We start from the raw sequence: 25,474 nt of genomic DNA, 5'->3' as shown, positions 1-25,474 counted from the left end.
TAAGCCTTGTATCTATGATGAGTTTATTAACTAATGTTATTTACAGAGCATTGAGAAGGTCTGACGGGATGATTGTAATCTAATAGAAAGTATGTGATGTTATAATCCACGACAAAATCTATTTTGTTTCAACTAAACAATGCAGCAGTAGTTTGCGTGTTTTGCACGTAAATTTCACAAAAACTTTGATGACCAGATAAAGTTAATTCCAGAAAAAAAACTTGTACACATGGATATCAGTATCATTATGTTTTTTTATCTTTCATTCTTTCTCAATTAAGGAAGCCAAAATGATGATAACAAGTATGTAACAAGATGGGTAGCAATTCAAATTACTATACATGGTATGACACACACAAACAAGAGTAAACCAAAAGAAAGTTAAACATCAAATGCAAGTGCATGTATGAACCTAGTATTGTGCTTACCACAATCACCAGCTGGCCACATTAATTTACTTCTAATATAAGTTATAATTTTTATTTTTTTAAAACAAAACATGAGAAATACATTTATGCAGTATAAGGCACAATGCACAAGAATTAAATAACAATTTTAAAGATATATATATAACATAAGAATACTACATATATTCGAAAATATGTTATTTGGTCGAATGATTACTTTTTATAACAATGAAACTTTTGATCTACTCTATTTTTGTTTTTGCAAGGGTTAAGATTTTCTATACTAAACCAATGTTCAAAGTATTCTATCCTACAATAAAATTTGTATAAAAAAAAAATCGTGTCATTACAAAAACCTTCTTTATCTACAAATTTATTTTCAAAATTGTCTAACTTAGAACTAAACCTGCTATTATAATTTACCATCTGTTAGTAACTACAATGACCATATCATATAATCCACAAAATTGGTATGATATTGTACTCTAATGAAAAAAGTCTTTGTATTAAAAATAGTCTTATACCGTACTGTGACCTATAATGGTTTACTTTTATAAATTTTGAATTGGATGGAGAGTTGTCTCATTGGCACTCATACCACATCTTCTTATATCTATTTATTATTTTCTAACACCAATTATAAAAACTGAAAGAAAACATATTTAGTATTTATAAAAAAGATGTGGTATGATTGCCAATGAGATCACTCTCAACAAGAGACCAACATGACACAGAAATTAACAACTACTTTAGTATAGGCCATCATAGTATTCATTTTCACAATGAAACCCAACTTGTGTAAAGTAGTTTGAGAAAAATATTGCAAACAATTGCAAAACATTTATTTAATATGATCATCTGCATATTGGTTGTTTGATCTTTTGAATAGAATTGTGAAATTATACTACCTTACCTAGTCAATGATCCTTCCATTACAAATAAAACATTAAAAAGCAAAACTTGTCTCCAAAAACATTTTTATCAAATTTAGTCAAGGCTAACTATAATTATAATTTTATGATGTTTGCTTTATGCTTGATGTTTTCAAACTTCAAAATTAGCATTTTCTCCGTACAGTCAAAACCATTACTCAGGAAAAACAAATTTGAAATATGCTATGAGTAAAAGCATACATGTATTTAGATATTGCTCATTTTGCCACACGAACATATTTTAGAACCTAAAAATATTCAGGACTGCCAACAGCTACTTAAAAATGTGTTTGATAATTGTCATCTCCTCTTATAAGCTTTACAAGTCATTGATGTTGGTAATGTCATTTCAACGCAATAGTTTTCTATCATTTTATCACAAATTGATTCATGAAAGCCAATAATATTCAATGTAGATCTAAAAATTAGTCAAATATACATATGCAATATGTAATCAAGTATGTCATACTGTTATTGTATATGTTATAAAGAAATCAAAAACATCAATGCTAACAATTAATTTAGTGCAATTCACATAGTAAGAGATGTTGACATTATCAGATCTTAAATAAGAATTTGGTTTCTTGTTTTGCAAGTCAATGCTCACTACAGAAATCAAACTCTGTAGAATTCTGGTTTCATTATTATATATATATTTAATCTTTTTATGCAGTAGCATGTTTTTTCGTTGAATAGATAGAAAGTCAGGTCTCTGTATTTCTAGCGGTTTTGTTCTTCCTTCTTTTTGTAACAACCTATAACAAACAAAAATAGATCTACCATAATTGAGTATTAATAAACATAAAACATAGCGCACACTATCTAAACATGTAACATTTAAATCAAAAACAGGAATAAAGTGATTAAAATATGGGCACACCTCTTTTATTATAGTGTCCATGACATATTTGAATTCAACAATGATTAAGTTACATTTAAAGTAAAGAACAAAAAATCAGCTTTTTATGATCAGTATTCATAAAAAAATATATGAAGATGTGGTATGATTGCCAATGAAACCACTATGAACAGACAGGCAATCTGTCGGCATGTGCAATACTATATAATATATATCCTCTCATTCTAGTTACCTACAAGGATTATAATGAACCATCACTATCAATATGTGAAAATGTAAATGTTAAATTTTGATTGTGTTACTTGAAATAAAATATTGAATAAACATAACCATAACTCGTACCTTTACTTATTCCTATCAATATCAGAATTAAATAAATAATTGTTATACTGCAGACTGATGACTCTATAAAGGAAAACCATTGGACAAGTAACCACATTCGCATGAAGATGTAAGAAGTAATAGATAATGCCTTACATTATATAAAGTGTTATCTTCAATAACTATGTTAAATGCGCATACAAAAGTAAACTGAGGCCTACATGTAATATTAAATAAATGAACAGCTGATGAACAACGTTCTTTTTTAAGTAAATTATTATCATTACAAATTTTTTAACTGCAAAATCATACATACTTCCCTGACTTCTTCTTCTGCATCTAACATTGGTCTTAAACATGAAGTTCCTAAATTAACCTGTGGAATTATCTGCATATCCTCTAATCTGTGCAATTTTGCGATATTTGATAGTGGCCAGATGGCTTCATTGTTTTGTACAGATGTTTGGTTTCTGAAAAAGTTCTGCCACCACTCATTTTCCTCATATGTTAAATATACTTTCATCTTCTTAATAGCAGCGGCTCCCAGAGTCAAATTCAATTTTTCATAATCTGGCTGGCAAGGATTTGGTTGTCCTAAAATAGAAAATGTGGACCATAAGCAACAATTAATTGAAAAATAATTTGAATATAAGCAGGCAACACAAACTGACAGTTCTGACAAACAAAAAAGGAAAAACAAAGATTTTAATATGACGACTTAATAATATATCGTCTACCAGTATAATCACTGTTTATCTACATTTAGCACAAACGCATTTATACTCAAAATTTGCTGTTCCGCTTTATACCCACCTTATTTATACGAAAAGGAAAATTCAGCTAAATTATGCTTCTGTCATCAAATGTTAACACCGGGCGTTTTCAGGCTTCTTGTACGTCTCAGAATGTAACAAAATTAGTGCCATAAGGATTCAAAATACAAATAGATTATCATGAAATAAATAAGTGTTGAATTTGTTTAATGCTCTTTCTATGACTTTGTTGGAGACCAAAGAATGAGTAAGGAAATCTGATATTTCTAGAATTAAGCTCAACTTTGGTAATACATGATATAGCTAGTATCCTGATAAGTACCTGTTGGAATCTTTTGTTCCCCATTTATATCTAAATCAAGTATTTCCAATTGCATTTCATCTTCTCCTGGAGCCCAATTATCTGTAGACCACATCCTTGTTTTTAAAGTTACATGATTTGGACGATCACAATACAACCTGAAGCAAAAAAGTGCATCAATTCTCAGATGTCAATTTTCATTATCAATATTTTAAGTTCATGGTGACAAATTTTGTTATACCACAATACTCAGTTGACAGTGATGTTTTTACATAGATTTTGAAGCATTAGCCTAACAAAGCATATAACAATTGTTTTATTATTCTATCGAGAGCAGATGAAAAAAAAACTAAAGACTTAATCACACATTCTAAGCATGAGATTCTGAAGACAAATCAGTCAATCCCAATTGATAAATTTAATTAACTTTTATCATTTATCAAGCAATTTTCGAAACATGTCAGACCGATTTAAATGCATGTCGAGTTAAAAAAACTGTTATCGTTTGTATTGCTATGACTAATAAAACATTCATATAAAAGACTTAACAGAACACGTTGTCCTTAGCCTACAAATGCCGCTGTTATCGTAACAGTTATCTTGACTGCCAAAATTAAGTCCATTTATCAAATGCAAAATTAATGGAAAAAGACATTTTTTTCAGATCTTATCTCTTGATTATTAAGATGCTTCTGTTAATGTTTTGTAACACTGCATTAAGGTTTTTACAAAGCTATTGAATCCTAAAAAGGAAGTACACATAGATCTGTCAGTGAAAAACCATCATTTTTCTAAATATTAAATGCAAACAAAAACTGAGTCAAGTTTTCAGTAAAATGAAAAAAAGAAAGAAAACAAAGTTTCCTCTGATGTTTTCAATTCATCCTTAAAAAGCCTTGTTCCTACTTTAAAAAAAACAATGGATGTTTGTCAAAGTTACTAATGTACAAACCATTAAACCTCATAATTTATCCAAATATTAAATGTAAAAGAAACATTGTAAATTTATCAGACAAACTGTAAAAAAATGATACAAATGTAATCTCTTAATCATGGAGTAGCTTCTGTCAATATCATAACATTCTGTTAAATTTTGAGGAAACTATATAAACATTTTGATCTTACCAAAACTGATGTGGGTAGGAGTGGTTGCTTATATTATTTATGAAATCATCTATCCATTTCTTTACATCCCACACTGTTCCCATTACTTCCACAATTGGTGTCTGCAAGAAACTACCTTCTACAGCCTTTTGAAGTTGTGGCAAGGTCATTGCATTCAAAGTTCTCAAATGCTGTGATATAACCGAGAACCTTTGATCTATGTCCTCATGGGTATGACCCTTTAATAGGAAGGATAGATAGATCTAAAATTGAAAACATAAAACTTTCACTTTTTGTTTTTTGTTAATTCATATTTTTGTCTATTCATACCTTGGTGTATATGCTAAAAAACAATCAAAACCATGATGCAATAGAGGTAAAATTATTAGCCATTTTATTAAGTATAAATACTTCACAGGGATTGTCTATGTATACTAAAAAAAGATTATTTTACTAGGTCATAAATTTCATCATGACATTAGAATAGCAAAAATACAGAAAAAGGTTTATTTTTTTAAACGTTAACCTTTTAATAAAATACAAAGTTGTTTTTGAATTAGCGTTAAAACAAATTAAGGTTGAACTGAGCTCTTATCTTGACAATTTGTTCAAAGTAGTATTCTTTGTCTTGTGTGAAGTGACATTTGTGGCAACCGAGACAAAAATTAACATTACACAGCTTTGCAAATAGATTATCATCAATCGTGCAAATGCAAACTTATAAATACATGACATTTCATATAACCTGTAACATTAAAATATGAAGAATAAATGCAGTAGTGGAATATACTCTGCTAAGTTGATGTCAACCACTATTTTTGGTGGGATCTTTGATTTATTCCATTCGCTTGGTATTACATGTACTCTCATTTGTTAAATAATCAATACTTGCCTCCTTTACATAGCCTGCAACACATAAGTAAGCCAGGAAACCCAAAACATATTTGTTTTTGTTCTCCCTCCCACAGTTATCACATTGAATATACAGCTTTGGCGGAAAACTTCTTCTTCCCAGACACAAACTGTTCATTAGGCATGTTATTGTCATGTTCGGGTCATGTGGCCATTGATTTAAATCAATATAAAAATGGTTAGACTGTCCGTGAATAATAGCTCCTGTTATATGGGTTTTCAAAACCATAGATCCACTCTATTAAAAAGATTAAGAAGAATTCAAAATAATGACAGAAGGTATATTACGTTAAATCTTTAATATAACAAGACTTTGTCAATAGTACAAGGATGCCCCACTCGTACTATCATTTTCTATGTTCAGTGGACCGTGAAATTGGGGTCAAAACTCTAATTTGGCATTTAAGTAGAACTAGAAAGATCATATCATAGGAAACATGTGTACTAATTTTCATTGGACTTCAACTTCATCAAAAACTACCTTGACCAAAAACTTTAACCTGAAGCGAGAAAGACGGATGGACGAACGGACGGACAGACGGACGAACGGACGGACGCACAGACCGAAAAACATAATGCCCCTAGGTGGGGCATATGAAATACTTATCTTAGTCTAAAAATTTTCCTAAAACTCTTTTATGAATAAGAAATATGTTCTAAAATAAGGATATATTTGGTGTAAATTAATTTTGATTTTGCCATATCTAAGGGATTTTGATATGATAGTACCATTCAGACATAAAACAGACATACAGCATTTTGTTCAAGGTTATGGTTGTCTTTCTGAAATTGTTTAACATCTCACCCCTTATTTTATTGATTTTGTATTTACATTGTATCATAGATCAAATTATGTTCGATTGTTTGTGTTAATATGTCTTTGATTGAGTTAAGCCATTTCAATTGATATTGTATAGCGTGTCTTTCTATGTTGCGATGTTACACTATTGTTTCAGGTAAGGGTGAAGGTTGGTACCTATTAAAACGTTTAAACCCGCTGCATTTGTTTGCACCTGTCCTAAGTCAGGAACCTGATGTTCAGTGGTTGTCGTTTGTTGATGTGGTTCATAAGTGTTTCTCGTTTCTCGTTTTTTATATAGATTAGACCGTTGGTTTTCCCGTTTGAATGGTTTTACACTAGTCATTTTGGGTCCCTTTATAGCTTGCTGTTCGGTGTGTGCTCCGTGTTGAAGACCGTACTTTGACCTATAATGGTTTACTTTTATGAATTGTAACTTGGATGGATAGTTGTCTCATTGGCACTCATACCACATCTTCTTATATTTATCTATGAAAGTGTTTGTCAATATGAGTGGAAAATTAATGTTCCTTTTTTAAGTTTGCATGGGTTGTATTATATGGAAAAACAAAATTATTCAGAGTGTCGAAATTTATTAATTAATTTTTATTTATTTTTTTTAGGGGGGGAGGGTAATTATGGGAAATATGTAAATTATGTCTGGTAGGAGTATTTAAAAAAAAAAGTTTTGAAAAGTTTATGTATAAACTAGGTCCTACATGAAATATTCCTCCTCTTTCTAGCAGTATCTAAATAGCTGAAGCAGTGATATATTGTTGATTCAAACAGCTTGAATCTAATTAATTCATTTTATGCCTTTTTGTTTAAATAGCTCCGGACATTTCTACATATTTCAAAATACACCCCTTTTTTAATATGTTATGCTTTGAACATTTCTGATGAAGATTAATCCTGAAAAACTCCTCGGACGCACGTAATTTATAAAGTGTTAGCTTCATTCCCTTGAAGTCTGGGGAAAGAGAAAGGATAATTTCAAAACTATTTTAACATTTTATTATTTCCTTCAATTACATTGTTTGCAAGAAAAATTACATAAGTTGTCTTTACAGATCATTAACAGCGACTTTTACTTGTTTCGTAGACATAATGACTTTAAAGGAAAACAATTCATAAGACTGTGAAACTTAGTTCAATACCTTTGGTTTACACCATCCTCTAAAATGTGGTAAGTTGGTCTTTGCCTGGTCCATTCCATCCACGATAATACTAAGTGCCTCAGATGGTGCCATGCAGGCATCTTGTCTTTTTCTGTAATAGTTCTTCCTTTCATTGCTACAAAAAATTATATGTAACAAATAAGTGTTTCTAAAAATCTATTTTTAAGGATAAAAAATCTCCTTCACAAGCTCAAAATACCTATCGTAAATTACTGATTAGTTTGAAAATTTAAAATATTTCTTTTATACACTTTTAATAGTCCATGCTAAACACGTGTTATAACTTTTGTTTACGACTGTTGTTGTTTTTTCTAAATGTCGTCTTCTGAATTTTATTGTGTGATTAGGTTGTTGTGCCATTAAGCTTAGTAATAATTTCTTTTTTCTTTTCTTTTCATGCTAATCTGTTATTGAAGACTATACATTGACCTCTTATAGATTAATTTAAACTAATGAAATTTCTTAATTGGCAAATGAAATTGTTACTGGATGATACATATATCATGAAATTTGAATAAATATCTTTTCATTGAAAATATAATCAAACTGAAAAATGTTCCATCTCCTGTGTCATTTTTTTAGTAACATAGAATAACAAGCAAAACAGATACAATGCTTTAAACATTATGTAAAATTTGTCATCAATATTCTTGATAACAAGCATATGTGACGAAATGTATTCTACGAAAAACGGCTTGTGTGTTTGTTAAATTTAGTACCAGTATTCATTAATAGTAAAATAGCTTATAGTAACATATATTTTAGCTGTAAAGATATGTTCATGTGTTTTTGTGTGTGGTTATTCATAAGTAACCTCTGTCGTTCAAGATGTATTCCCAAGTCTCTTTTCAATTGGTGTTTGTCTCCTGTGTCATTCAGCTTTGGTAACTCATTCTTAGCTTTAAGGCAAATATCACATGGATTAATATTTCTAGTCTGAAAAATAAAAAGTGAGAACGTTTGTAAAGGGTTACACAGAATAATGTGTCTCGCATGGGATTGTTGCTGTCAGTTTAAAAATGTAATGTTGACTATCACAGACTTAGTCCATCTTTCAGTATAATACTGCAAAATATATCGATTTTCAAGCTTCTGCTTCAAACCTTGTCCGAGACATTGCTGATATAAACTTTTTATATAAAATTTTGAAAAACTGGTAACTTATATCTTTAATTGTGAGAATTAAATACCAGTTTTTAATGTTTTATATACATTAAACATCAATCAATCAAAATAGAAAGTTATGTAGTGTAGCATACTGCTTGCGTTTGCTACATTCGTGAGATAATGATCATAGATTTTCCTTAATTGTTTTGTTATAAATTAGGCCTTTAGTTTTCTCTATTTAGTTGTTTCATATTTTTAATGTCCGGGCCTGTTATAGCCGACTTTATAGTATTGATTTTCTCATTGTTGAAGGTTGTACGATTGCCTGTTATTGCTTACATCCATTTCATTTGAACTTTGGTGGATACATGTGGTTGTCTAATTGGCAATCATACCACATATCCTTATTTTTATTTTAATATTATGAAGTATATGCATGGATAATCATGATAATTGACTTTATTGGCTGGTTAACCACATATTTTCTCTGTGGTTTAAATGCTCAAATTTTCTATTTTTAAAGTTAAAAGTACATTCATAAGTCCCTCCCCATATATTTTAATTTAATTCTGCTTAATCACCCAGATGATTCTTTGGAAGAATTAGCGTTTGCGGTAATGACAGGATACAGAGGGTAACTGGAAGAATTTTTTGGCACATTTGACAGTTATTTGGGTGGCATTGGACAACCGTTCCTTGTTATGGCCTTTTTATAGAGCATGGCGAGTCTCGAGATTCAGAAAACCAGGTTAACTTACAACAGTGCAAAATAATATTCTGTTTACATAAAAAGCACATGTTTTCCCCGGGCCAGGGGAAGACAAGGTGCACAAATTGTCAGAACATTTATGACAAGTGCAATGAACTATGATTATATAATTTTCTGACTGTAAAAATGGGAGGGGGTATGCAATATATTTTGTTCACATACAAATGCTTTAAAATTATTCCCTGTTGATAATAAATTGTACGCTATCGACAGGTTGGTAACAAACCCTCAAATTGACAAATGAGGCATAACCCCTCAATGTAATGACTATCTCTTCTATGAGGAGTAATTTTTTCAAGTGTCAAAAAAATATTAAAGGTTGAAAATCGATATATTTTGCAGTATTTTACTGAAAGATGGACTAACTCTCTGATAGTCAACATTACATTTTTAAACTGACAGCAACAATCCCATGCAAGACACAATATTCTGTGTAACCCTTTACAAGTTAACCCTTGAAGTTAAATGGTTGCTCCCTAACTGACAAAGTTATTGATATCTTAATAAGAAACTTTATCCACAAACTTAACGTTTATGTTGACTCTAAATGTAGAATGTAGAATTGATATGCATCTCTTCTGAAACCTTAGAACAGAGGGTTTAAACCAATATGTACCAGATATGACCCCTACATTCAAGAGAAAATGCTGCACGCTTCAATCTTAAAATACAAGAAATGTTAATTTTAAAGTACGACGTGTACCTCTCGTGTGAATGTTTTTATATTTAAGTCTTTCAATTTAACAGATTATGATTATTAAAGAGATACATCTCTAGTTCAAGACAAACACATCCCAAATGGTCTCTTATGTATAGTATAAGGAATATTCGCAAACAATTTGATAATGGCCAGTTTGGATAGTGCATATACATTATTTACATGGATATCAGTGTAAATAAATACAATACAGCATAGTACCAAGGATTTGTTTAGTAAGTTTCTATACAAATCCTTGATAGTGCACACAAGATTTTCACTTAGACTTAATTTACATAGAAGCGACTTTACATACAGAGACGGATTTAGGGGGCAGGGTACCCGGGCCCCCCTTTTGTGGGGAAAAATTGGTTGATTATATAGGGAATCACTGAGGCATGACTGGAGCGGGCCTCCTCTTAGGCAGTCAGTGACCACCCCCACCCCCTTTTATGAAATTTCTTGATCCGCCACTGACATATATAGCATAAGAGAGAAAAACACAAGTTTCAAAGGAAATCTGGAATTGACAGAAACGAGGCTATTGCTTTCAAGAACAATTTATTTGTCTGATATATGTATAAAAATGTATAACTTCACATTGTATTCGATATATATTCAAACAAGAGAATTTTGTTAAACAAGATCAACCTATTTGAATGTCCCTTTGGTATATTTCGTCTCTCTTTTATCACAGGCTCAATGTATGACTGGAAGTTAACGAGAGTCACATTTATGTGTTGCAGACAGATAGGGACAGCAGTAAATCAGCATACCTCTTCCTGTTTAGAAAGATATTATAACTAAAAAAAACATAGTGGTACTGACATTCAGTTGAAATCAAATGGCAGAAATAGCACTGTCAAGTTGTGTGTAAATATGGTAAATATGTCTATTGATCTAGGAGTAGAGAACTATTTATTTAGTTGAGTTTAAGATAACGGTGAAAGTTTTCTCATGCAACTAGCTACGGTTTACTTAAAATTGTTCGAAGACAAAATTACATGTGTACTTTATATTCGTAATGTTGAAACATACTTAGGAATTGATATACAGTACACAGACTTTTGAATCATAAGATCAGTTGTATATAATTGTGTATTACCTTTGCGAAACTGACTACTTTCTCGAAGTTCTTCCTAAAAACACAGTAGAAATGTTTTTCTTTTAAATGAGGGCCTGGGCTTTCCCTGTATTCTTCATAAATGTATTTCACATTTATGCATGATGGCAGGAGAACTTTTTGTCTTTCTGGACTACTATCACCATACTTCTCCAAGAACCAGCTAATGAATCCACAGGCTGAAAGTCCTACAGATCAAGGATTAAAATCATATTGATCTTCTAACATTATACAAGTAAATAAAAACTATTTATTTATATATAAAAACAATAATAATTCGTCTAAATAACAGCCCAACAATGTACCCGGTATATATATAGTACTTTATAAATTTATGTTGTCCGAAGCATTTTTATCAGGAACGACAAACCAAAGCTTTGAAAGCCAAAGATGTATCAGACCTATGCAAGTGAAGAGCTATATGACCAAAAAGGCATCTAAAATTAAAACCACATTCATCTTATGTCAGCTTTGCTTGCGGGACTTGGAACCTTAGTTTTATAATATTTTCTGAATTCATCAACATACTTTTAAGGGTATAGAACCGCTAATTTGGGCCCGGTCAGAAAGAACGTACAAGAAAGTAGTACATATTCTAAGCAGAATAGTTCCTACGCATAGTTGTAACTTTGTCAATAAGCTTAGGGACTTGGGATCACTGTTGAAATCTTGTTAATAGTTTCATTTTAATAAAAAAAAATTATGAAATTATAATTGGAGGGTACATTTTCCCTGTTGTTTAGATTAGTAACCTCCGGTAACCAGTACGGTCTACGATGCAAATAAATGTATGTTGAATTGTTCAGCACAAGTCAGGATAAGCTATGGTTTTGATATGAAACAACCGACACCTAATTTGAACTTTAAACGAACTAGTCATTAATGCTTGAAATTGCAGAATTTAACATAGAAAGCAATGGGCTATGACTAATTGGTTTTATTCCTTAAAACTTTTCTTAAAAGTATGTCAGTACCGAACTACTGAATTGATGACACTCTCGCGGATTAGAACTCCGCCAGAAGCTGTTTCGACCCAGTGCTAGTAGGATAACACATATATATATACATTTTTGTTTACTAAAACATTCTTACCTTTCACATTTGAGCAAGTTGATTTTCGTATCTGGTCACATGAGTAAAATCCTTTTCTTACCAGAACAAGTGCTCTGTAGTAAGTTGCTTTACTAATTCCGAGCAAATGTACCCATTTGTGCCTGAAAACATGTACACATACAACATTAGGTGATCAAGGTTAATTGGCAAAGTGATAATTTTCTACCCATCACCAAAGGACAAGGATGTAAACAACCTTCCGTCACAATAAGACCTTCAGCATTGAGTAAAGTCTATACCCTGAAGCAAGCTATAAAAGCTATAAAAGACCCGAAGTAATGATAAAAGAGGAACTAAATTGAAAGAGGAAATCATTTAACGATCCAATTTATGCTAAACCACAAAACCAGAAACAAATTTGACCGGCAATTACAAACAACTGTATGCATGTTTCATTTTCAGATAGAAACCAACAACAAAAGCAAACATGTTTCATCTTCTGACACATGTAAAATAGATCATCATAAAATAACTTGGATAGGGTAATATTGGGCGCCCATAAGGAGATGTAATTTGATTTTACATATATGTTTTCAGATCATAAAATTGAGAATGGAAATGGGGAATATGTCAAAGGGACAACTACCCGACCAAAGAGCAGATTACAGCCAAAGGCCACCAATGGGTCTTCAACTCAGCGAGAAAATCCCGCACCCGTAGGTGGGCCTCAGCTGGCATGCATTTATCATTTAGTAAGGATAAAAAAAGCTTTGCTCCAATAGAATAGAAAGACACTTGACTTTAAAATAACAGTTGCAGGTATACCCAAATAACGTTCTATTATACTGCAATATAAAACTTCTAAGAATCTTATACAAGCATGTATTTAATTTTCAAAAAAGTGCAAAACTAGTGGTTCCACCAGAAACTTAACTTAACAGTTTTATTACATTTGTATGTTGCACAAATATATATAATAAAAATTGATTACGTTTTATGAATTTTGCAGTTTTATTACATTTGTATTTTGTTTCGATGTTTCAAATATATTTTTAAGTATCAAACTACAGCCCCTCACAGAAACACTTTATTTTGTTTCAAACAAACAAATTAAATGCTTTAAGTTTGTACATCATTGAAAAATGAAATGAAAGTACATTTGGCTATTTTCTAAACTTACATGCAAATTACCTGACCCATAAAATTATGTAATCTTAGACTTCCATCAAGTTCAGCACTCATCGATGTGCGTATTAGATCTAACAATTTTGTTGTTCTTTCATTTCCAGTCTTAGTCATGTAGTATTTTGCTCGCATATCTTGCACTGGCTTGAAAATGTTAGAGTCATTAGAAATAATGTCTGCACATTTTCTTGCACAACAGTTTTTCATTACATCTGCCATAATTTTATCGATATGCAGTTTATACCCAATTCCGTCAGAAGGAATATCTACAAAACAAAATTTGCATTGCATTACCTGACGAGGAAAACCCTTGGTCGTTACACCTTAACCACAACACCTCATAAAACAAATAAATGCATACAAACAATTTCATAGTATGCGGGGAAAAAAATCAACATCCCAATACTAGGAACAAAATGCAGAGAATACAAACAATGAGTGTGTATTTGTATATATAGGATTGGTTCTGGACTCGTCATATATACGAATTTATTTCGGGCCTCTACGTTGATCCAAACTTTCATATTATCTTTTAATCTTATTATGAATGCATTTCTGAACGACTATTCTACTTGACAAAATTCTGTGAGAAATATTGTACAAGAAAACAGTTTGCATAAATACCTTTCTTTTAATTTTGTGCCAACAATCAAAACATAAATTAGCAATATCAACAAATATTCTTGCAAAATCTATCGCATGAAAGCGTAAATTAGACATGTGGAACTAAAAGCTCACAACTTTACTTCAACAAAACAATACAAAGCACATTGAATTTGATTATCTGTGGGATTGACCACCTAGTAATTTTGTCAGATGTATTCTATTGTTTATAACGAAAACGGTGTTCGTTACTGCAAAATCAACATATTACGCCAAAGCCCAAAATTGGCTCTTGAAACTCATATTCAAGTTTTGACCAATGAAAATTAGTATTATGAAAAATGATTTTTGTTAATCAAACCAGTATAATTGCTATAAATACTGAATTTTGCCTAAACCCAGAAACACAGAACAGTCAACATTTTATAAGCTAATGAACAAATCTCAACTTCGTCTTGGTAGCAGAAAAAGTAGTATGAACAACATCTCTGAATCGGATATTGAAATAGTTGATGCAGCGAATGAAATACCTTGTAGTGTTAAAATCACACCAAATTATTTTTGACATAGAAAACCTCGTAAACAAAAACAGCAACGGCAACAACATAAATATTGAACGTAATATTGACAGATGTATTGATAACATGGACATCCAAAAGACACCCGATGGTAACTCCTTTAAGAGACAAAAGGAGATATGACAGTGACAATATGCCAAACTATGCAACAATTAACAAATCATGCATCTTTCGCACCACGTTTTGGGTGGGATAAAGCTAGTGCATACTGTAAACTTAAAATGCAGGTATTTAACACAGGCATGAAAAATAAATTCCGTGAATTGCTTTTGGAATCCATAAAAGAATATGCGGACAAACTGACCACTGAAGATGAAGAATATTGGCACAAAGCAACCTCTAATACCAGCAACGGGCAAAGCATTTAAATTAAATGACAAAGTGAGAAATCACAAGGAGAATATAAACAATAAACTAACACTGGGGATACCGAGCTGGACAAAATTGAACAGGTTCCTAGACATCAGACAGCTAAAGACAGACCGGACAGTGAAATGGACATAATAAAGAGGGAGATACATAACCTCAAGCATACACATGGACATAGATACAGTCGAGTGAACCATTCAAGAGGCTGTAGAAACTTCCGGAATAACTATTACTAAAAGTGCATCAGTGTACTAGTGTACTTCATTGGATTATTACATGTACAATAGTAAAACCATTTGCATTGTTATCAATAAACATTGATATTAGTAATCATTCAATTGTAAACAGAACATGTATTTATAAAGGTTACTCGGGAACACGTGTATTTGTTTACTTTTAACACGTGTGTTTAAATCAAAACATGTTTATGTTTAATTTGATTGGACCATCAGTAAGTTATTACCGGTTTAAGTTATATCAATCATGATAACTTCATGCTAGAATTTTAGCGCTAAAATTATAATAAGATATCTAGAATTGTCATTCGAGGTTCGCCTATCCGACAGAAAGGTTCGTTTTTTCTTAAATCGCCACTTGGTAAAATGTCCGAATCTTCTCCACGTCTGGAATTGAATGAAGACATACTACTCGAAGGAGATAATAGTTTACCGCCACCTAATATTCATAAAGCAGCTGATAAGTCGTCTGATTTGGTAGATACTGTAGAGCTTTTTAAGACAATTTTAGACAGCAAGTTAGGTGAGTTGAAATCTGAACTCATACAAGAACAAGATTGCCTTAAGAGAAAAATTAAGGAGGACGTCACTCTAAAATTTAAGGGGGAAGGAAACAGAATTCAGTACACCTTTAACGAGGAATTATTAGACACTGTTAATAAACTTTCAAAATTCATCCCTAACTCCAATACTCAAGCCTATAGATTAGTTCTTGACATAACTGATAAGATCAAAAGCCGTAATAAGAAAATACGCATAGCTGATGCTTCCCCTGCTGGTTGGGGAACCGTTAGGGAATACGAATCCAATGCCGTGGCTTCAGATTCTGAAGATGAGAGAAAGATACGACAAGCTGAGACCAGAGCTATCCGTACCTCCAAGGAGAAGTCAAAATCTCGCCAGCAACCTTACCCAAAAAATCCGCCTCGTCAACAACCTGCGGAATCTTATGGTAACCCTGCTTACGCTCAGCATTATCAACGTAATCAGCAACAGCCCTTTCGTGGGAGCTTCGCAAGGCGTGAGCCTTGCTCAATCGACACGTGCCACTACTGCAAGCAACAAGGCCACTGGAGAAAAAACTGTCCTCTTCTCGCCAGTCTCAGGTCATCTAACAGCAACTCCACAACCTACCAGAAGTAGTAAAGTAGGGCCTGAACGTCACTCTCCAGTCATTGTGAATGATAAGTATTTAGACACTATTAATGACCAATTTTCTACATGTTTTGTTGATAACGATTATATAGAATCTTTTTTAGATCAAGTTCAATATTTTGAAAATTGTCAGTCATATGATAAATTTAAAGGGGTGAAAGGTAGATTAGCTTGTCATGTAAAGTATTGGGAAAATATAGGTGCTTGTCCTTTTGTGCTTGATACAATAAAAAATGGTTATGTTATTCCATTTATAGATACACCTTTTAAAATGTACCACAGAAATAATAGATCAGCACGGCAGAATACTGAATTTGTCACAAAGTCAATTGAAGATTTAGTTCAAATAGGTTGCGTAATTAAAGTGCCTTTTCAACCATATGTGGTAAATCCATTGAGTGTTGCTACTCAAAAGTCCGGTAAGAAACGACTTATTTTAGATATGAGTCAATTGAATAAACACATAAAGCGCGAAAAAATAAAATTTGAGGATTGGAAGTTAGCTATACAATATTTTGACAAAGATATGTATCTGTTTAAGTTTGATTTAAAATCTGGTTATTTTCACTTAGACATATGCTCACAGCAACAGACTTTCTTAGGTTTTCAGTGGGAAGGTCAATTTTATTGCTATACTGTTTTAGCTTTCGGAATTACTACCGGTCCGTACATTTTTACTAAATGTTTGAGGCCACTAGTAAAATTTTGGCGTGGAAACGGTATAAAAGTTGTTTTGTATTTAGATGATGGATTTGGCATGAGTCCAGATGAAAATACATGTAATGAGCAATCGTCCTTCGTAAAAAGGTCTTTGATTGATGCTGGTTTCCTTATTAACGAGGAGAAGTCTGTTTTTAAACCTGTTACCAAGTTAGAATGGTTGGGAATAGTTTGGAACTCGAAAGAATACAAATTATCTATTACTCAACGTCGAGTTGACGATTTGATTTTCTCATTGAATGTAATTTTGGCTAAATTTCCCTATGTTACAGCTAGATCTTTAGCTCAGGTTGTAGGTAGAATTATTTCTATGACTCCCGTAATCGGAAATGTGGCTAGAATTATGTCAAAGTTCTGTTACATGGAAATTGAAAGTAGAATTGGGTGGGATATTCCCATTACAGGGTACAAACCCGTCGAGGTTTTATCAGAGTTAAAGTTCTGGTTAGAAAATGTCACCATGATTAACTATCGTAATTTATGTCATTACAGTAAATCTTCTGTTGTCATATACTCAGATGCTAGTAATATTGCCGCTGGTGCATACACCGTTGAATTAGAAAATAAGATTTTCCATAAGATGTGGACATGTAGTGAAACGGTACAAAGCTCCACATGGAGAGAGCTGAAAGCTATAGAGTTGGCCCTTTTTTCTTTTAAGAATAGTTTCACAGGAAAAACTATAAAGTGGTTTACTGACAATCAAAATTGTGTCAAAATTGTTAATTCGGGAAGTATGAAAGAAAATCTTCATGTTATAGCAAAATCTATTTTTTCATTTTGCATTCAAAAAGGAATATCAATTGACATTCAATGGATTCCCAGAAAAGAAAATGAAAAGGCTGATTATATCAGCAAAATGGTTGATTTCGAGGACTGGGGAGTCACACATATATTTTTCAATTTTTTAAATGATATGTGGGGTCCTTATTCGATTGACAGGTTTGCAAGTGTCGAAAATAGAAAAGTTATGAGATTTAACTCCTTATTTTGGCAACCTGATTCTGAAGCAGTTGATGCATTTTCTCAAGTTTGGACCAATGAAAATAATTGGCTAGTTCCACCAATTAATCTTGTGATACGATCGATTAAACACATTATAGCTTGTAAAGCTCGAGGCACGTTAGTTGTGCCTAAGTGGATTTCTGCTGCATTCTGGCCTTTGATATTCGATAAACATCTGATTTATCAAGATTACGTAAAAGATGTTATTGTGTTTAAAAATACTGATGGTATTTATAAGCAAGGTTCGAATAAGAATACGATATTCGGAATTGAACCGTTTGGTTCGCCAGTTTTGGCTGTTTTGCTAGATGCATCTTAGACATGGCCCTAATATATATAGATATATTTTAGCAGGCATGGTCTGTTTGTGACATGGCCCTAATATATATATAGATATATTGTAGCAGTCATGGTCTGTTTGTGACATGGCCCTAGTATATGTATATTGTAGCAGGCATGGGTGTTTATGTTGACATGGCCCTAGTATCGGTAATGATATTGTAGCAGGCTTGGTTTTTTTTTTTTATTTGACATGGCCCTAGTATCTATAATGATATTTTAGCAGGCATGGTAATTTGTTTTACAGTTTATGGCCCTAGTATCTATAAAGATATTGTAGCTGGCGTTGAAATATTTGAATATATATTATATTTTACTGTGTATAGAAATCTGAAATATGCTAATAATTCGTCCTCTGTATATGTATATAAAATGTTATTGCAATTTTACGTTTTTCAGATATTTTTTCAGTAGGACATTGGTCAGACTTTAATTCACAAGTTGCCTCTAATAATGATCTCAGCAGTTTGTTCAAACAGTTACCAGAATTCCTTCTTTCGTCCAAGGCTGCGAGTACTCAGAAGAAATATAGATATGCCTTCAATTCATGGTGTAAGTGGACTAGTCAATATTCTTTTTCACCATTGCCAGCATCTCATTTACATATTTCTTTATATTTAATTCATTTGTCTGAAACTGCAAAATCGGTTTCAAAATTAAATGATGCTTTTTACGCCATAAAATGGGCACATAAATTAGCTGGCGTTGCTGATCCCAGTGAAAATAATCTAGTTGCATCTGTTCTTGAAGGGGCTCATAGAAAAATAGGTCATTCAGTTGTCAAAAAAGAACCTATCACACCGCATATTTTGAAAAATATTGTATGTAAATATGCTAATAATACTTGTAATTTAAAAGATGTAAGAATAGCATGTATGTGTTTATTAGCCTATGCTGGCTTTTTAAGATTCTCCGAGTTAGCTAACTTGAGAAGGTCTGATATACAGTTTTCCCCTACTTACCTTACACTTCATTTAGTCAAGAGTAAAACTGATGTATATAGGGAAGGGAAAGATGTTGTCATTTCAAAAACAGGGAATATTACATGCCCGGTAGATGTACTTCAGCGTTATCTAAAGTTAGCTAACATTCCTGAAGAATCGAATGATTTTATTTTTAGATCTATTTGTTATTGTAAATCTTTGAATATATACAAACTTAGAAAGAGTAGTCATATTTCTTACACCAGAGCCAGAGAGTTATTGTTATCTGCACTTGACAGTTTAGGTCTTGATAAAAAACAGTTTGGCTTACATAGTTTGAGGTCAGGAGGAGCTACTGCCGCGGCAGAAGCTGGAATAGATGACCGGTTGTTTAAGAAACACGGGAGATGGAAAAGTGATAAAGCCAAAGATGGTTATGTTAAAGAGAGTATACTCAACAGATTGTCAGTATCTAAGAATTTAGGATTGTAATTTATATTGTTTGTCCCCCCTTTTTCTTTATGTCCCTTTCTTTATCAATCGAAGCTTTCTGTGCTGTCGGGGCGAGCTGATAACCAAAAACTGTGTTGAGTTTTTACTTTGTAAATGCTTTATGTTCGTTTGAAGTATTGAATAAGAACATAAATGTATTTATAAAGGTTACTCGGGAACACGTGTATTTGTTTACTTTTAACACGTGTGTTTAAATCAAAACATGTTTATGTTTAATTTGATTGGACCATCAGTAAGTTATTACCGGTTTAAGTTATATCAATCATGATAACTTCATGCTAGAATTTTAGCGCTAAAATTATAATAAGATATCTAGAATTGTCATTCGAGGTTCGCCTATCCGACAGAAAGGTTCGTTTTCCCACCCACCCACCCCTTTTATTAAGACTTCATAGGAATGTGAATCAGTATGTTATGTAGAAAATAGTTGATAGAATACATGTATGTAAATCGAAATGATTTTTTCTTCAACTTATAGAACATTTTTCTATTGTAGATTGTGTTTATATGTGATGGCAGCGGTCGATGACAGCAAATTGGACATTTGTTTATTGTTTATAATAAAAATAAGCTTTCTGTGCTGTCGGGGCGAGCTGATAACCAAAAACTGTGTTGAGTTTTTACTTTGTAAATGCTTTATGTTCGTTTGAAGTATTGAATAAGAACATAACATAATATAACAGCTATTGATAAAACAGGTCTGCTTACTTTGTATAATTTATTTTTTATTTTACTAATTAGTCATACATTCATGTATAAAACCTAATGCACAAACGGATGTACCAAAAAATATTAACGAGTGACCTTACATTCTTCAAAATTTATAACATTTCATTAAAAAGCATATGAATATAACCGTTGATAATTCATGTATTTTGTAGGGTTATGAGGCCATTTTTAAAGTTAAAAGTCTCATATTTTATATTATTACTCAAATTAGTACAATTAGTTGACATGAATAAGAAGACGTTTGCTACTATTTCAAAGCCTTAATGGTGGTCATCATCAGAACTAGAGAGATTCTATATTGACCTTAAACATACCGCAACACATATAAAAGGTATTCATTTTGGACTGCTTACCTTCAATGTAAGAAGCAATATGGCATTCACTTGTGATGGGTTCAAATTCATCATCGATGAGAAATGTTATATCTACAGTATCTAAAATAAAAAGAAATTACAAAAAAAAATAAGATGACATAGATGTAACCTAATAATAGTATTAGATTTTAAAAACTAAATTGTGATTTTGTAAATGTTACAGTTGAACTGTTGATATCCTTGCTGCAGTAATTTTACTTTGGGTAATTATCTATCACATTGACCATGACTAAAACGGTCTACATTTGTTTTTAGATAGTTTTTCAATAAAAGGCTCATTGAAGGAATAATGTTTTTTGAAGTATTAGATTTATCATCATCGATGTCTAAACGTTCCATCTACATCTAGAATGATCTATAATCATGATGATTGTTGCCTTTTGACGTAGTATAAGTACATATTTGCTAGGTGTACTATTGGCTTTACATTCCCCGCGTTCTTTAAGTTTCTATTTTAATCTTAAACATACTATTTTGTCAATATTTAGTGTATGTTAAAACCTAATGTAGTATTTGTCTAATCCCTAATTTATATAAAACATTATATTTTTCATTACCCTTCTGAAAACAAATTAGTGTTTCAAAAAATTTAGAAATAAAACAACGCATTTAACAAAAGCACCCCTCCCACACATGTATGACCGGCGCTTTAAATATAAGCAAGTGAAAATTAAAAGGTTTCAATAGAAAAAGTTAAAATTATACATGCAAGTACATATCATGGAAAGATCAGCCTTACGAATAATAAAGCTATAGTTTAGACATTTTTAATGTCTATCCCACAGCCAAATGGGAATTAAACTTTATAAGAAAGTATGCTTTTAAAAATTATATATAATTTTGTACTAAATTACAACATTAATTTTCGGATAGTTTAGCTATGCGAAATTTTATGAAAACATGTTAAATTTGCAATGTTTTGTTTTAATAATGCATATGACAATTGTACTTAATTGATGTTTGTAAATGCGTTGGCAAATCATTCAGTTTAATGAAAGTCAGTAAACAAAGGCGCATCTGTTCCTCATCAAGTGCAAGAGTATAAAAGTCAACATTTATCTAGATTTATATACCATGCTGACTTAACGATACATTCTTTCACTGTATTCCCAGCAAGGTCATTCACCGTAATTATAATCATTCATCGCATATTTTCTGGGTGCATTGACCGCATTATCGTTTAAAGCAGATATGTTTATATTTCAAATCATTTATTTAGAGTACTACAACTGAATGTTAATTAATAAACATAACCAATTATCGTCATAAAGAAAATGGAAATGCAAAAATGAGTTATAAAAAAGTCTTAATGATATATATAAGGTATAATTCTTTTGTATTTGATTTTTTATATAATCTCAAACTAGTCTCTTGTCTTGATACAGTATAACTGTGGATGAATTAAGCTTTTTTTTGTAAACATAATATATTTCAATAGTTTAAATCGAAAATGCTTTTTACATATGTGTGTATTGTTTTTGGTCCGTATGGACGTTATTAGAAAATACATTTTCAAATTATAGACGGACATAGTATTTTTAATTAATGAACTAGGTTCCCATCTTCTTCTGCTTTTATAAAATTCTCTACTTTATATCCATAAGTAAGGATTTTTATAGTATGACTATTCATATCAAAAACATTAATCTAACAAATTGTATTAACATTATTATTATTATTATTTTCAGTATCATTATCATAAATAATAATATGAAGAAACCTACGGGTGGCAGCATGCAAAGAAAGATATATATCCTGGTTTCTAGTATGATGAAATTATTTACACTGTCTGGTTGACAAACCTGGTCTCAATACGTTTTGTGTTCATGGGATTCATATTGCAGACCATCCCATATTCGTATGTCGAATCACAGCGCCTGTCAAAAGTTTGAAATGCGACATGGGTTATACTCAATGTTGAAGGCCGCATAGTAACCTTTAGTTTTCCACAACAACCTTGTCAAATGTTTACGCATATATTAAACAGGAGTTTAATAGAAATCGGAATATTACCTTCTTATTTACTGAAGTAACCAACCCAGATGGTCAAATTGTTTTCCATTTTCTACATCGTTGTAATTCCATCTAAGTTCTGATCCTGTTGATATGCAGACTTTTGTAACAATAAAAAGTTTAATATCATCAGGTTTTGTATCCATTACTTTTACCAATTTACAATTTGGATTCTTCCTTGAATGATTAAGAAATCGTGCTACATTTTCATCGTTACTAAATAGGTTTCCAAATTTGTCACGATTTCCGTCTAATACAAGACCTGTTCTTTTATCATGGACGTCTACAGGGGGTAAGTCTTTTCTTGCATACATCACTTCTCTTTCATCGTGTATCTTCTTGGAAACCCACTGACCTTCATACTGTAGAACTCTTGTTCCTTGTTGAATATTGACTTTAGCAAACACTCCATGACCTATCTTATTATCAATGAAAATTTTTTCGCAAAGCACTTTCGGGTTAGTTGGATTATGATTTACGTTTTTATCTATTCGACTACGGATTGTTCGATTTATTGAAATGTAATACCCCCGTGGCTTTGTCCTGTAACGGAAATTTCGTTTATACGATTCAATTCTAAATTGACGAAAGAACCCTTTCTTAGCGTGGTCTAATATCTTTGAATCCGTACTCTGCATTTGTATTTTCACATATTGTAAATAAATTTGCCGAACCACAGAAGTCTTAATGTAGTCATCAGAAGGCACCAACGTGTCACAAAAACTATTCAGAAAAGCACAATGGTTTCCTGTCTGTTTTGGAAACGCGTCTTTTCCTGTATAGAAGTAAACAATGAGTAAAGATGCGGTCTGTTTAAAAGGAAGCATATTCAAATATAAAAATAAAGAGATGTGGTATGATTGCCAATGAGACGACTATCCAACAAAGTTAAAATGAAGTCGATGTAAGCAATTATGTGTAACCGTACGGCCTTTAACAATAAAAAAAAACGCATACAGTATGGTTGACTATTAAAGTCACCAACATGAAAAATAATTGAAAAACTAACGGCCTTATTTATAACAAAACAATTACCGAAAAACAAATATGACAGATATGAACCAACGACAACCACTGAACTACAGGCTCCTGACTTGGGACAGGCACATAAAGAATTTGGCGGGGTTAAAAATGTTTAGAGCGCTCAACCCCCTCCTAACCTTAGACAGTGTCGTAACAGTACAAGAACAAACTATAAAAATCATTTAAAAACGCTTAACTCATCAGATGGATACACATAGAAAAAAGTAAAATCACAAAAATACCGAACTCCGATTAAATTCAAAACGGAAAGTCCCAAATCAAAATACAAACACATCAAGCGAATGGATACCAACTGTCATATTCCTGACTTGGCACAGGCATTTCCTTATTTTCTTATAAAATGATAGAAATGCATCTAACAAAAACATAGAGTGGACGTGGACGGGTACTAATACATTCCCAAAACAAAAAGACAATAAGTACAGAATTGAGAGTACTCGAAGAACTTTACTCACGGCTTGTTCAAAGCCAATAACAACTAATGATAAAAATCATGTATCTAAGACTTAAATATGTGTTTTGTTTTAATTGTTGTTGTTTGGAAATTTAATTATAATTTTATTTATAATTTTTATTCCGAATTGTACATAAATACTCCATCAAAGAGAAGTGCTTATCTTTAAAATTGCTTTTGAACGCATATCGTTTATTCGTAAACTTAGCTGTACAGAAGACAATGTTCACAGTGTCTTAGATGTAAAGTTATAATTACTAGTAGTTAGTTACTGATACAGAAATAAAAGTTGATTTCATTGGATGAGTAAATATCGAAACAATAAAATCATAATCACTAGATTTTATATATTTATATTTGTTTAACAAAAGGGGTTTAAGGGAAGAACACATAATTGGAAATAACAATGAGAGGCTCCAAGAAGCCTGTGTCGTTCACCTGATATTTTTATTTACAATTGATGCATGAAATAATGCAACCGTTATACTTTTGCTTTAGTTTCAGAGATACAGGCCAAAAACTGCATTTTACCCATATGTTCTATTTTAAGCCATGTCTATCATGTTGGTTGGCAGGCAGGGTCATCGGACACATTTTTTAAACTAGATACTCTAATGATGATTGTGGCCAAGTTTGGTTAAATTTGTCTCAGTTGTTTCAGAGGAGAAGACGTTTGTAAAAGATTACAAAAATTTACGAAAAATTGTTAAAAATTGACTTTAAAGGGCAATTACTACTTTTGGGGTCAATTGACCATTTTGGTCATGTTTGACTTATTTGTAGATCTTACTTTACTGAACATTATTGCTGTTTACAGTTTATCTGTATCTATAATAATATTCAAGATAATAACCAAAAACTGCAAAATTTCCTTAAAATTACTAATTCAGGGGCAGCAA

The 25,474-nt window shown here is 31.9% G+C and overlaps 2 protein-coding genes and 1 long non-coding RNA gene across 6 annotated transcripts in view; 1 reads left to right on the top strand and 2 right to left on the bottom strand.

Annotated features, from left to right (window-relative positions):
• Positions 1–25,474, bottom strand: part of LOC127730163 (uncharacterized) — a 171,790-nt gene that overhangs the window by 24,880 nt on the left and 121,436 nt on the right. The gene's annotated exons all lie outside the window — the stretch shown is intronic.
• LOC127730159 (uncharacterized) lies at positions 1,903–3,745 on the bottom strand. Its single transcript, XM_052238417.1, has 3 exons — positions 3,615–3,745; positions 2,836–3,113; positions 1,903–2,094 (listed from the first exon to the last, which is right to left on the bottom strand). The coding sequence occupies exons 1-3, from the start codon at positions 3,706–3,708 to the stop codon at positions 2,044–2,046; spliced, it is 423 nt and encodes a 140-aa protein (XP_052094377.1). The 5' UTR covers positions 3,709–3,745; the 3' UTR covers positions 1,903–2,043.
• LOC127730157 (integrase/recombinase xerD homolog) lies at positions 15,990–20,651 on the top strand. 4 transcript variants are annotated; one of them, XM_052238411.1, is made up of 3 exons: positions 15,990–16,880; positions 18,925–19,077; positions 20,458–20,645. In XM_052238411.1, exons 1-3 carry the CDS (start codon positions 16,070–16,072, stop codon positions 20,472–20,474), a joined length of 981 nt encoding a protein of 326 aa, XP_052094371.1. In that variant the 5' UTR covers positions 15,990–16,069; the 3' UTR covers positions 20,475–20,645. The 4 variants fall into 4 exon arrangements, 3 of the variants coding, with proteins under 3 accessions (XP_052094371.1, XP_052094370.1, XP_052094369.1); XR_007994980.1 differs by having other exon boundaries at positions 15,990–19,077; positions 20,458–20,651; XM_052238410.1 differs by lacking the exon at positions 20,458–20,645 and having other exon boundaries at positions 15,990–16,490; positions 18,916–20,385.

The sequence above is a fragment of the Mytilus californianus genome, unplaced genomic scaffold (genome assembly GCF_021869535.1).
Source record: "Mytilus californianus isolate M0D057914Y unplaced genomic scaffold, xbMytCali1.0.p SCAF_2, whole genome shotgun sequence".
NCBI classification, from domain to species: Eukaryota; Metazoa; Mollusca; class Bivalvia; order Mytilida; family Mytilidae; genus Mytilus; species Mytilus californianus.
Note: the sequence above shows the minus strand (reverse complement) of the source record. Positions and strands in the feature narration are given on the sequence as shown.